Genomic DNA, 14,949 nt, shown 5'->3' on the forward strand with positions numbered 1-14,949 from the left:
TTAAGTAGAAATTGGCATCAATATTGATGTTCAAATTATGAACAGGAATAGAAGGGGCAGGCACTTACACATTATATCAGGGCAGTGTAGTAGAAAGGGAACAGCAGGTTGAGAGGCACAAGAAATAATGATTTTCAGGGCTGTCTAACTGCTGTAGCCGACTGCATGAATAAATGCAGTCTGCAACTCAATTCTGACATAGCTAAAATGTTAGTATTTGGTACTCCTTTGCCCAGTTGATACTACCAGACTCTGGCCCACCAATTTGGGGCAAGCACCCACCCCCTCAACAGTTGCCAGGAATCTTGGGGCGATACTACAAACTGCATTATCTTTTAAACCTCAAGTCAATGCCACGTGTTTTGGTCTCCTAAAATCTTTGAAAACGTTTTTAAAATCTCTCTTTAGACAATTAAAAAGGAATTATTCATGGCTCGATTGCTTCCAGAATAGACTACGCCAATGTCCTCTATCTGGGAGCATCGTAAGAACTGCTTACAGGGCTTCAACACGTTCAGAATACAGCTGCCCGGCTTGCGTTAAACATTTCAAAAAAGCATTCTATCGGGACATGTGAAAAGCAATTGCATTGGCTTTCAATCCAATTTAGAATTAAATTCAAAACACTTTTGATCATCTACAGAGCATTCCACAAGTATGGCCTACTGTAAATTAAGAACAGGTTAATAAAATACTCACCTACAACTGCATTGCGTGCTGCAAAGCACCACTTGCTTTTAGCTCTTAAAGTACGGAAAGCACATTCAGGAGCTAGATCTTTTTCTTTTCTAGCACCAAGGAATTAGAACTCTTTACCTCTGTACTACTCACAGTGAAAGCCAGTTTAAAGCTCATTTGAAGATTATTTTGTTTCGGGAATTGTAGATTATGTTCTTACTCATATGTTCCTTTAGCGCAAGGACCCTTCTCATGAAGCAGCAGCTGCGTTTTATAAGGTACCACTCTGTACTTGCTTTATTGAGCCAACACAAAGTGCCCTACTTAGTGTGCAAATCCTTTCCAGCGTACAGATGGAAAGACCAACTATCACTGAATTTCATCACCGTAACAAAAAAAATCTTTAAATCGAGCTAGGCAGAGGCCCATTGGGCAACTCAAATATCGGTCACTGTAAAACAACAGACTTCTGAAAAGACAGACTCATTCAGACACAGCACAGCTTGTAATGCAATAAAGGTTTCTTTATTATTGGCAGTTACAAAACCAGTGTGAGAAACAAATCAGGCAAATACAGCTGAAATTCTAGTCTACACTTTATATCCCAGACACTGGGTTTTTTCCCAATCTCCCTCAATGAAATAACGGCAAAGATTTGTTTGGGGTGGGTGCGTGAATAATTATTTAGAGAGGCTAGGGCAGAAAGAAGGTGGCTTTCCTTCATTATCCTGAGTCAGATCTTTGGAAAAAAAATAAACATTTAGTAATGTGGCACATTCAGCTTGTGGAAGGGCTGGTTGGATGCAGCAGACCAAGCCGTAGCGGATAAACAAATGCACTTCTTTGCCTGTAAAATTATTGCAGCCTTGACAGTGCTGTAGAGTGAGGGATCATGCTCCCGTTTCCAATCACATCTGATAAATTAAGCCACCAACCTTCAATTACACACAAAGACCCTACCTACATAAGCAAATATAATCAATCTGATAGGGAGCACCACAGTGCATGTTGATGCCATGCCGTGCATAACAATGAAACCCAATGAAGCTTCCAGAAACCACCTGAGGTGGCACTGTGGGAAGTAAGACTGTTCCCATCAGCAATTGACAACAGGGAAGCGGGTCCTGACTGCCAAAGATATTCCACCAAGCTGTAGTCACAAGGATGTACAATGGGAAACTGTCACTAGGTGAGTTTATTCTGCAGTGTAAGAAGGGCTTTGAGCATAGTTTATTGTCCTTCACAGTGGAAGACAAACTACATCATGGAACCCAATGGAATCATCCCTAACCCACTCTGAACATGTCAATATTTCGATAATGTAAGAGGCCAGCATTCCAAAAGCAGCCAAAAACTGATTAAGGAACATCTTACATAATTCTGACCGAAATTTTCTGGAAAACAATTCTTTGATATGGACATTTCAGCTTGACAATACAAAAACCCTTCCATGGGTTACACTTCCTCCAAAACTCAGGGAGGTATTTGCCGCTGCAAAGAGTATTCTTATTTTTCTGACTGGGGAAAAGAAATTCTTAATTTACTTTTGAAATCTGAATCTTTTATTACAATGTTTGGAGGGAGTTAAAGCACATCCTGAAAGTAGGAACATTCTCCTTAGTATTATAAACACCCATATAGAGCAGAACCCTGCTGCAACTATTGACAAATTCTGACAGAGCTAACAAACTAAACGCAGGACCCTCACAAATTTCTATACGTACATATTTATATATATTATATTTAAAAAGAAACATAGGAAACCTGTAAAGCGTACGGTGATGTAAGGCGTATGTTCTCATTTGTGTCCATGGATACAATCCCCTAATTGCAGCTTTAAAATCCTTGGTTTCAGCTATCAATTCTCTAAGCTCGGTTACATTAAAAAATGTGGAGGAAAAAAATCTTAACACATTACAAATGCTTTTGTTAAAGCTGGGGTGACAGCATGAGAACATACATAGCTGCTAACCTCCAGTGGGGTCACTAAAACACTACTTGTGGGACATTAGCTGCCCATGGTTGTGGACTGGGTGGGAATTAGTAAGGGTGCGGATGGGGAACTCCTAACACAGGGAGGCTATAGTCAGATACAGATTTCAGGGTCCTTGCACACAGAACATGGAGCTTGGGAAGCCTTTTCTTGCAATGTGAGCAATGACTTATATGTGGCTGGGAATGTTTTAACCATACCACACATCACATCTTACAGTCAGTAACCAAGAGTACAAGATTACCAACCCCTAAACTGCATCACAACTCAATTCATGCATTAATCCAATCCTTTTCACTCACGTGTAAGTGTTGGGAAGTGCTAGAAACAGGACAAACGGACAAATAGCAAAGTGATGCTGCCATTAATTTAAAATAACTAATGTAACGTTTACCTACTCTTCTCTCTCCTTTACTACAGCTTCACGTCTTTCAATGTCAATCCCTCCACTAGTGTCTACGTGAACCAGCTCATTTTTTTCTCAGGCTTTCTGGCTCTCAGGAAGAGAAGATTTGAAGCACACGGTCTGTGTAGGTTAGGTGTGGGCTAGTTTCTGCACCTCCGATGTAGGTTAATGGCGAGTCCTGCATGACACCACATATGCTGTTTAGTAGTGGGTCTATCATACACGCCAAGAGGCAGTTAGCAGAGGGCCCGTTAAGGTACACCTGCTTTGGAGGTTAGCAGTGTGACCATCACAGCGTCCTCGGAGGAGGTTAGCACAGTGATCCAGGGTCCCTAGAAAGGTTAGTGTAAAGGTAGGAACAGTACAAAAATGGGATTTAGGATAGAATCCAGCAGCAATGAATATGCACAGAGAGGGGACTGAACTGAACTTTATGTGGGGTGTGTGTCCCTTCAGGTTCTTGCACAGACTTCCTGTGGCAGGAGCCATCATTTGTCTGGTGCGAGACTGTGCAAAGGAATTTGTGCGCCACTGGAGTTAAAACGGAGCGTTGTCCTGTGGGGATTTCTCTCCAGATCCTGTCGGAGACTGCAGGCCGTCTGCACCATTCTGTGTCCCGCCAACCACTTTAGACTGCAGAGAGAAAAAAAGATGAGGATTAAAATGCAAGTTCTGGAAGATGTCAAAATATAATGTAGCTTCATAATAATTCAGGGGCACTAATCAAAAGTGCTGAAATATAACAATAAATGCCTTGCTATGTGTATCCTCTTGTCCTCGGTGATGAATAAATGTTTGCACCTGACAGTGTTGTAGTTACAAGTGTTTCCCTTTCTATTCGTGGTATTAAGATGGCACACATTCGCCGGTGCTAAGAAACAAATTAACCATGACCAACTGCTCAGTCTATAAATTAAATGAGTTTTAAAGGTTTCCTGGAATGGAATAGAGCGTGTTTGCTATGTAAAGCTAGCAGGAGAGTTGTCAATGTTTTTGCAGCCGTAATGGAAAAAGATCCATCACTGATGACAACCGTTCTGGCTTTGGGGACATAATGGAATCAGTTGAGTGGATTTTAATGATATAGAGGGTTTTGTGCTGAGTGAATGTGTAGGCCAGAAAATCAAGCAAGCTAAGGAGACCTTTGTGGACAATAAACATTGCCCTAAAATGACTCCAGTTTAGGCAAAAAGTGCAGCTGTCTTGAGATAGGGGAGATGTTTTAATTTTGGGGCACCATTATTTAGCTGGGCGGCTTCATTTTGAATTAGGTGGAGGATATTTCTGGGTGTGGCAAGACAGGGAGATGTATCCAACATTTTCAGCTGAAAAATAAAACTGCCATCTTTGCTGCCTGTCTTTCCTAGGCAAGGTCAGAATCCTTATAAATGCCCAGCCTAAGAACAGAAGAGGCAGGGATGGGAGAGGATCCATCACAGAAAGAGAGTGTCAGTCTACTACAGACCAGGTACAATGCCCAATATATAGGAGTTCTGTTTTAGTGGGGTTCAAGCTTATACAATGTTGACACTGCTACGCACTCTATTGTCATCTAGTGTTAGGCTCGGAAGAAGGCAACTTGTTTTTCTTCGGTCTTATTTACTGTGTTGGGCATACCTGGAATGACTCATGATCAAGTCAACATCTCCCGCTCAAGAGCGGAGAAGGACTTGAGAGAAAGACTCCACTTTAGACTTGTTTATTTTCACCATCAAAATATTTATTTTATGGAACTTATAAAGCGTACTATCGCCTGGCAGGCATCCTGGCGCTGAACAGCCCAAGGAATGGGAGTGTGTACAGTGTGGCGGCAACAAGAGTGTAGGAAATAGCCAGGTCTTAATGGCTTCTCTGAAAGGGAGTAGCTCCTGAATTTGTCTGATTTCACAGGGCAAACTATTCCAGAGCTTACTTCAAACAGTCTACCTCCCATTCTGACTCTTCTAAATTTAGGTATCCTCACCAGTTTTGCCGAAGAGGAGCGAAGACTTCTAGAAGGAGTGTACCAGTCAAATTATGGTGTCTGGTCTATTTATCAATTTTTGCCATATCTATTTCAGGACAGTGGGGTGGTAGACGGATTGCCTATGATTCTGCACCACACACAACGCAAACTAATTTTGCAACTTTATTTAGTTACAGAATGTGTTGTTGAAGGCCACAAAATGTGCATAGACTGTAAAGCTGTACCCTCATTGGCTGTAGCTGACGGAAAGGTTTAACAGCAGTAGTGAAAAAATAGTTAATATAGTTTTTGCTCAGTATTATCACAAAAATGCATTGTAAAAGTGTGTACAGATAGCACTTTTGCCCACTTGTCAGATGGCCAGTAAAGATTAAGTTACTTAACTTTTATAACGCTCTTTCAGGTAAAACAAGCTAACCACATATTCCTCAGCTTTTGAACACTTCCCCAGGCGTCAGAATGGATCTGGAAAACCTGCAGCATTACCCCTGCGCGCAGTAGCAGGTGGTGCTGATTTCTCCACACTGATACAGCTCCACGCCGGTTATGACGTGCGTGGACCTATATAGACGCCAACCATGTGCGCTGACATCTGTTACTTCCTTGGAGCGTTGTGCCTGTAGATGTGGAGCCAATCGGATTGATTGAGACCAGTGTGCAGATTCCTAAACTGGGATCACTTAAGTAAAGAGACCAGTTGACAGAGCAGGGAGGTAGGAGGGTTGGTGAGAAGTCTGCTGTTAGACAGTCTTTACCAGAAAAACTGTTACCGAATGTAAAAATGAACGCTGAATATGTACAACAATCTAGCCTGCTAAACTAGATTTTTTAGACAGCTTTGACCTTATGAGGTCGAGTGAAATTTACAATCAACTCTTGAGTTTTTTGGGGGGCATTTACTTAGTTTTGTCAATATCATTGATCAAATGGTGCGGACCTTCAAGAGTAGGGAAAACTCTTACAAGCCGACCCTGAGGATTTGCAAAGAACTTTGTTAAATCACTACCTTGATTTAAGTGAAAGGAAAAAAAGAATCTTCAGAAAGACACGGATGAGAGCGTACCACAGCCCTACTTTCGGGCCAAGCTGACAGTTTTAGCACCTCTTTCAAGAACAACGCAGCTTTCACCTCCAAAGTGTGCTGCGATATGTTACCACTTGCACTGAATCTTTAGGTCTGGCATGTGAGTGTACCGAGTGGTAAAGTGTTTTCACTGTCACTTGCTGCTTACAATCTGCAAACGGTCTGCTAGCAACAAATGTCCACTGCAATGATCCCCAAAATAACCCTTTCTAGACTCTCTCATACTCTACCCCTCCTTGAGTCATCTTACACCTCTTTTTACTATACCAATCCCCCAAAACAAACCTTCCTAAACTCTTCCCTCTTTTCTATCCCTCCCCAACCCTTCTCAATCCAAATAACTGATTAACATAACCACCACTAAAATTACCCCTGTTTCACCATACTAATTCAACACTAATCCTGATGGGTTCCAAAGAAGCGTGCTACTTGAGTTTCAAAACCCCATCAGGGGAGGAGGAGCCTAGCCCGCGACCATGATGGCCGCCTGATCCCTCGGCTCCGCCGACCCTCTCGTTCTTCTCCCGCAACGCCGCTGATCCTGCATGTTATCCTGCTCACTTGTCGGCGTCCTGGAACCGTGAGGCGCTCCTGAGTCCAGCGGTGTGCTCCCCGGCGCGATCCTGGTAGCAGAGGCGACGAGGTGTCCCGGTCTTTGTCTCAGTGCTGCATTGCCGAGGCCGGGTCTTTGTTCTCCGGAGGCTGCCGTCCCAAGTTGCAACAACGGCTGACATTGTAGCAGGACGGGGTTAGCTGACGGATAGCTATAGCCGCATTGTTTTCCCTGCTACAGCGAGCCGCCCTGTCCTGCACGCCTTCATGCTCGACTTGTGTCACCGCCGTAGAAGATATATTCTACCCTCTTTTTGGCTTGTGGACTGCTCGGAGCGTCTTCTTGTTCTTCAGCGCTGAGACGGCTGCCATTTTGTACTGGGCGCTCGGCATCTGGGACTCTCTCCCCCGGCGGCCATTTGGGGTATCCATAGCGGTTTGCGCTGCATTGTCGCCGGGTGTCAGGCGAAGGGGACCGTCCCGCTACTGTAACCCCTGGAGTGGCGGTGATTTGCGGACCGGCTGCTGGTGGGCTGCTGATACGATGGCCGACGGCGACCAGTCTCGAGGGATACGGTGTGACCCCGCGCCCGGGGTGCGCGAGACGGCGGCGCCCTCTTATCCTGCGGCACCCCTCAGGATTGCTGATATTATGTATGCCCTGAGTAATCTCCATGTAGCTGTGCGCGACATGGCCCTGGACCTGGAATGCCGACTGGATATCTCTATGCTTGCAGAGCCCTCGGACGGCCATGCTGAGCTCCGTGTGCTGTGCACCTCGCCACACCCTGTGTTTGTCTGCGACTACCAGCCTGCTCAGACGTACTTGAAGGTGCTGGATAAGAGAGATGTGGTTGCTGCCGCGCTACCCAGTGTTGCTGCGGAGATGTGTGGAGATCTTGGTCCTCGGCAGAGGCGGGAGGTTTGTGTCCGGACGCCTCGCCACACAACTGTTTCGGGGCTTCATCGCGGGTCTCCATGCCCCATCCTGGAGTTGCAACTGCTGTTTTGGCCGGCAGCCCTTCAAGCATTGCGATTGTGCATTGCTCCTTCTTGGTTGGACGTTCACCGCTTGGCTCTGAGGTGGACGGACTTTGGTGGATGGCATCGTGCTCTGCAGTGGACCTTACTTGTGCTTTCTCCGTCCAAGATGGCTGCTTTAGAACTGTACTCCGTCGGCGTACTGGATCGAAAGGGACAAGGTTGAGGATGTTTCTCCCTTTTTGCTGCATCCGGTTTTGTGCATTGCTGGGACTGTACTGGAAAATAGTGGGAGATACATGTTGGTCTGGTGCTGGTTCGGGGTCCGGGGATGGATGGCCGAGGGTAAAAGTACTGATTGTTTTGGTTATTTTCCTGGCCCTCCTCCGGTCTTTTGTGATTTCTTTTCCTTCTTTCTCTTGCTCCTAAATTTCGGGTACTCTTGGGGCGACAGACACACTGCTAGGGGGGGGGGGGTAGGCCGTAGCCTCTGCATGCGTGTTGGGTGGGGGTGTTCTTTCTTTGTTCGTTTCAGTTACTATGGGCCTTATTTTTCTTCTTCTTCTACTTTTTTCTTCTCCTATTTCTTTGGGTCAAGGGGTGGATTGGTGCGAGGTGGGTAGTGGCTGGGGTGTATCATAATGTTTGCGCGTCTTCTCTCCTGTGCTACTCGCCTCCAGCCTTTTGTTTAATAGATGATGTTCGTTGTTAATCTTTCTGAATACTGTTGTCCATTTCGGTCCTGGTACGGATTGTTAAGAATTTGCTCCTTCTTGGCTCCTACTACTTTGGCTATACTTTTAAAAAAAAAAACTTTAAAACTAAACCTTCACTTCTCCTACTTCTCGGCAGCGCAACAAATTACAGTGTAACTTGGATTAATCGTGTTTGCTTTGATATGCTGCTGAGTTGCCCAATTGCTCGCTACTGTGCTTTAATCGATTGCGAGGCCGGCCGGTGGGTTGTAGGCCCGTATTTGTTTGCTTATATTATCCAATAAAGGTTTTATAAAAAAAAAAAAAAAAACCCCATCAGGGGTTGCAAGCGCTATATAAAGACAAACCTCTTTCCCTTCACTATCCCGCCACCTACCAGTCTCCACCCAAATAACTGAATAACATATCCACTACTCAAATTACTTCATATTTTACTATACTAATTTTTATAACTAGTACTTTATGAGTTCCCGGAGTGACGTGCTACTCGCCAGAAACTCGCTTCAACATCCATCAGGGTTAACAAGTGCTATATATGAATGCAAACCTTTCTTCCCCTTTTATCCCTCCGCTATCCTTCTCACTCCAAATAACAGACTAATATCCACCACTAAAATGACTTTCATATTTCACAATATTAATTCACCACTAATCCTTTATGGGTTTCTTGAATAGCATGTTTCAACACCCCATCAGGGGTAACAAGCGCTATATAAATACAAACTTTTTTACCCTCCTCTATCCTTCTGCTATCATTCCAAATCCAAATAACTGACTAACGTAGCCGCCACTTAAAATGTACTTGCATGTTTCACTACACTAATTCAACACTAATCCTCTATGGGTCCCAGAGTAGCGTGCTACCCACCAAAAAAGCGCTTGGACGCCTCATCAGGGGTAGTAAGCGCTATATAAATGCAATTACAATTGATGTACCTGCACATGTAAAGTAAAAGTAAAAGTGTCTACATTGTTGCCACCTCGGCATGCCCAATCTTTGTCAGGACACAACGCGAGATGAAAGAAGAAAGCAAGGCTGCAGATCCAGGCAGAATCCAGTCTGTGGATTGGGCAGCTCAAAGAAGTAGCAAGATGAGTTTTGGTGCCCAAAAGTAATTGCAGCCATAAACTAAGCACTCTACTGGGTAAGAATTTTCGAGAAAACAAGGCTTCAATCTTTTCTACGTTAGTATAGATAATGCATGACTGGGGGCGTGGCCAAGGAGGCCAACATGGCGGACGCACTTTAACGTCCCGGCGAGCCCAACCCTCGATATCCATCCACAATCTGGGCCAAATGGTGACTATTAGCAGCCCTGCCAACTGGTAGTGATCCACAGATGTCCGGAGCCACGCCCCGAGCCTTCTGTCTGGCGCCACGGAGTGGCAGGGTCAGTAATTGCGGCCCTCTGCCAGTGGCCTCCCGACTGCGTGGAGGCAAGGGGACGAGTGATGATGGGCTCACCCTTCACCCAGGTGGAGCCCATGGAGTAACGCCTGGCTCTCCGTGCCGGGGACCGATCTCAGGCTGATCCTGTGGTGGCTGTGCATGGCGGAGTTGCTCTGCGGTGGGGGCCCACCTAGCCTCCAAGAGGCCTCATCCTTCAGCTGTCGAGGCGGGTGCGAGGTGAACCAGAGCCTCATTTACGCAGACCCACTGTCCCCCGCTGGGGACCTCCTCTCCTACGACTGACGGCAGATAGAGGGCCGCATTTGGCTGTGAGCCGCGGGGGTGAGGGCCACAGGCTGACGGGAAGGTGCCTTTCCTGCACACACCCCTGCTTGGCGGACACGGAGCAGGATACCCACACGAAGAGGAGGCTTGCCCAGAAGGGGTGGGGGCCTGCCTAGGGCCCCTGACCCACTTGAACCATTCGCCGGTTGGGAGCTGCCTCTCACCCAGGGCAACCCCTGTTTCCTGGCCTCTAGTTGAAGGTGCTGTCTAGTGCGGGTGCCGTGAGGTGGCTCGCCTGTCTGATTGGCTGCCTGTGGGTGCGGGGCCCTTGGATCCTGGATTTGTCCCCGCTCTGCACAGGCTAGCTAGCCTGCCTGATCCCTACGCTCCTCACCTGGGGGCGGTCACTGACTCTCAAGGGCCTGGAGTGAGGACAAAATGAGGGGAGGGCAAGGCCGGGTATCAGGGCTTGATCTCCCCTTTGGCCTCCACCGGCAGCCCTGGGACTGAGGAAGCTGTGTCCCTGTTGGCCTCTGGAGGTCGGGTGGCGTCTTGGGCCCTCTGCTTGGCGACCCGTGGGGATCAGGCCCCCGCTCTGTGCCCGCTGCTGGATGGCCACTACTTCATCATCCCTAATCCCACACCGCGGCGGTCGGTGCAGTTGCGTGAACCCCGAAAGACCAACCCTGGATTGGAGGACTGCGGGCCCCACTGGCCAGGATTCCACCCCTGGCGCCTGACTGGACAGGGAGAATACCTGGGCCCGCCCCTTCCTCTGCTTTTTCCAGGGACATGACTGTCTGGGACCCTGGTGCAAACTAGGGCGACGCAGCATCCTCGATCCGTGCCATACTCGCTGCGCCAGGATGGGCAAGGACAGGCCGGCCCACTCGGGCACCACACAGACCAAGATGGACCAGTACACCGCCGGCCCCTCTGCGAACTCCTCAGACCACGTCTGGGGTGACTGACCTGCCCCCCCCTTACCCAGATCTCACCACGATACTGCAGGCCATTCAGACTTCGCAGTCAGCGATGGAGAACAAGATAGTGTAAATTGCTACGGGGTAACCCAGTATCCCTCAGAACCTGGGAAGTACTATATTACGTAAACAATGGTTCTGTCGGGTTTAAAACCAGATTGCTTCCAAAATCCAAACAATTCCTTCAATAGTTCCTTGGTCATTAGTTGAATCAATCAAAAAATATATACAAAACAGAATTGTAAATCCAAACCAAATAGGGTATAGACAAATCTTTATGAATTCGTTGCATTCATAGATAACCTGTTACAATTAATAGCAAATCAAGTATATTCACAGGACGGCGCTTCAAAATCAAGTGAGCGTGATACTAGGTGCGCAGTGACATATTGTGCAATGGTGACAAAGTTAGTGACTTTATGTACAGGTGAGCGAAGGGGAGGCAGAGAAAGGGATATTTGATCAGTGTAGCACTCAATTGAAGTTATTCCTGTATGCCACTTCTGTTAGCTTGTGTTAAGGAATACTCTTCGCTGGTCCAATGGCTTACGCCGTCGTCGTTTTGACCCTATTAAAGCCCAGTTTGAGGGTCAATGCGGGTCTTCATCAGGACTGGGGGGGGGGCGGGGTAGGAAAGAGGGGGGGGGAGCTGCCTCTGGGGACCCCGTGTGGATGTTCCCAGGTTTTAATTGTGAAGTAATCACGTACTGTATAAGGCAGCAGGGAGTCTGGCTTTCTTGATGATAGATTCTCTAATTAGCGGACAAAGAGCCTAGTCTGGACCAAGTGCAGACAGCGAGGAGGAGACATATTGTGTCTGTTGTTCTGAAGCAGATTAAACACAGAATCCAAGATCCCGTATACTATACAACGAAAAGCGCTGATGGAATTCATAGTGTTAGAGTGTTAGGAATAAGTTAAAGGATCAAAGTGACCTACTAGGTTCTTTGTCCGCTACTAGGTTCTTTGTCCAAGTAGTAACCTCTCAGTAATACTCCTTCCCTCCAGCTGTCTTTGACGGAAGACCAGAACAGTTGCCCCTTATTTGTCCTAATGACTCTCAAATAACTCTCTGGTACTGCCAAGTGTGACGTTGCACGGCCCTTGAGGGATTTCTCTAGTCCGTGCCTTCTAAGTCTCTGATGTCTCCATCAAATTTGGCTTCGAATTAGCTACACCATCCCTTGTACCGATGTCCACTGACCACTCGGGAGTATCATTGCTTTACACATATTCCACATAGAACCTGTAGAAGTGTCTGATGCGAGGTTACTCTTCGAAAAATGTTCTAGCTCCTTTCCTTGTGGACTGGGCCTCAAAAGCTCTTTATTTGAAATCTTCATTGACTTCGCAAAAGCCCCCTCTTCCTTCTCCCCAAGACATCTCCACATGTGTATGGTAAGAACTCAAAATATAGAAAGGAAAGTAGCCCACATACAAACACAGGAGTAGATGGGTTCCTCATCCCTTCCTTAGCCTCTCTGACATCTGTCCTGTGGCACAGCAGGACTTTAGGGGTGCCTATCAAAGTCCAGATCCCATGCCAATTTGAAATATACCTCTGCTATTATATTCCATTCCGCTTCTGTGCACATCTCTTCTAGTGTCTATTTTAAGAAGGATTCATGTGTAGTATTTAGTGTGTAGACATTAATGAAGACAGTAAGTAGGCTGACAGTGTCACCTCAGCTGGAACCTGATGTATTGCCCCACCTTCTGTCCCCTCAACTTAAGCCATTCCCACCTATAATGTGTTCTAGAGTATAGCAAACCTAGCCATTTCTGATGGAGAGGACAGCCAAATATGGGTGGGGTATAGTGTATGCAACATTTGGAATTGATTCTTTTGCAGCAGGGGTCTCTAGTGCAGAGCAAGAACATAAGAATTAGGAGGCGGGGGTCACGCCTCCTGACACAGATTCATTATTGTTGTTTTTGTTAGCCCTTTCACATAAAGAAGTAAGAACTTGAGTGTGGAATGGATAAGTGGGCACTTGTATGCTCTGGAGTAATAACCTCCAGCCACTGTGCCCATTGTACCCCTGTCAAAGCTATTTGCGGAATGTATAAGCTGGCGGAATCTAAAAACTTTCCTAAATCTATACTACTATAATAAAGGAAGAACTTTCAGCCTTTGAGGCGGGTAAACTCGGGAACCACAGCGCCAATCCACACACCTGATACACCGTTGGAATCGTCCGGGTGTGTAGATGGTTATAGGCTATATAAATGTAAAAAAAAAACTTTAAAAAAAAAAGTAAAGTTAAAGAAAAGTAGTCCCTCCGAAGTAGCGCCGGCCGCGACGTGAACGCTCACGTCAGAAGCGCGGGGAGGAGAGGCGTCCAGGAGCGCGACGAGGAGCGGCGGACATGGCGCGGGGGACGAGCGGTGACGTGAGGAGCAACGGACAGGCCAGCGGCGGTGCGAGCAGCAGACAGGCGGGAGGAGCGGCGGCTCAAGTAAGGGGACCCATGTCGGGGTAGGCGGGGGTCGGGGCAGGCGGGGGACAGGCCGGGCGGGGGCCCGGGCTGCTGCACAATGTCGGGGAGGGCGGGGAAGCCTGTTGCACCCGGACCAGGTCGGGATGGGCTGCTAGTTATTTATATACAGAGTAAAAAGCAATGGAGCTAAAAGGCAGACCTGACGGACGGCTCTTCCGGATCTAAAGTACTTTGTGCAATTACCTTCTTGGTTGACTCTCACCCTTGCGGAGAGATCCCTACGTAAGTCAGCCAAGAAGTGAACTAAACATTGATCTATTCCCATATCTATCAGAATAGACCATAGCTTTGATCTATTTACCAGATCGAATGCCGGAGAAAGGTCCATGAAGGCCAGCTGTAATGTCCCCGCTTTGGCCAATGTGTATTTCCCTGCTAATAAGTGTAAATTTAAACACTGGTCCATTGTACACCTTCCTTGTCTAAAACCATATTGGAGGTTTGTTAAAACACCATTCTCGTTCAACCAGTCCACTAACTTAGTTAAAATCACTCTCCCTAATATTTTTACAGCAGAGTCAATTAAAGATATCGGCCTGTAGCAACGTGGGTTCCCTCTCTGGCCGATTTTAAAAACTAGGATGATAATGGAAGACTACCACGATGTCAGGAAACCCTGTTGACTGGTAGAGTCACTTCAGGAGCTCTGGTGATTTAAAAAAATTGTTTTTAGTACATTGTCGTCGCTAGTTGCACCTACATGTCCTTCACGTTGAGTTCTATCTTGCCTCTATTCTTTGGCACTGCATTCCAGTAGCGTGTTGAGGCTGTGGAGCCTCTTTGTGCTACAGCACTTTCCAGGATACGTGTGCGCACCCCTCACCGCGCTGCCTCTTTTATTGAGGTTGCAATGCCACTGGCCTGTTCTATGAGGTGTCAGTTTACTGATCACTCTGTATAACACGTCACAGCTAAGTGTTTTTGCTTCCATCTGCAACAGTCATTCAGTTTCTTCTACACGGCAGGTGCTGTGGCTGTTTTACCTTCTACTAGCAGATTTTACTTTTGTTGGTACATGCTTATGTAGACCCCGACATATTTATGGAAGCTTTGGGGCTCTTCCCCTGTGCTGCTTGAGCCCCTTTTGTCAGTTTAATGGGGCCCTTACTGCCTCAGACTATTGGCGAAAATGCTGATCCTAGACCCCCCCTCCCCTTGCACCCCCCAAGGTCAGTCACCTACTGAGTCCTTTGTCTCTTCTCTGCGTACAACCCTGTAAGATCTATTTAATGAGGGAGTCTGTGGGGTACATCAACACTCAGTGGTCAGCAGTTTCATAGACTTCAAGACAGTGCATGTTTTCAGTCTAAAACCGGGGCACTACCCTGTGGTGGGATGCTGCTGTACTGTCAGTTCCACACTAGTTTGGCCGTGGGGGGAGGGGAAGGGGGTGAGTGCCTGGATTTATAGTCAT

At 46.9% G+C, this 14,949-nt stretch overlaps 1 protein-coding gene across 11 annotated transcripts in view; it reads right to left on the bottom strand.

Annotated features, from left to right (window-relative positions):
- Positions 1-1,187: 1,187 nt before the first annotated feature.
- Positions 1,188-14,949, bottom strand: part of TPD52L2 (TPD52 like 2) — a 134,872-nt gene continuing 121,110 nt past the window's right edge. For all 11 annotated transcript variants that reach the window (XM_078651678.1, XM_078651673.1, XM_078651671.1 and 8 more), the window contains one exon: positions 1,188-3,710. In XM_078651678.1, the coding sequence (XP_078507804.1) occupies positions 3,615-3,710 (96 nt within the window). In that variant the 3' untranslated portion in view covers positions 1,188-3,614. The remainder of the gene's footprint in view (positions 3,711-14,949) is intronic.

This window comes from Lissotriton helveticus, chromosome 7 (assembly GCF_964261635.1).
Source record: "Lissotriton helveticus chromosome 7, aLisHel1.1, whole genome shotgun sequence".
NCBI classification, from domain to species: Eukaryota; Metazoa; Chordata; class Amphibia; order Caudata; family Salamandridae; genus Lissotriton; species Lissotriton helveticus.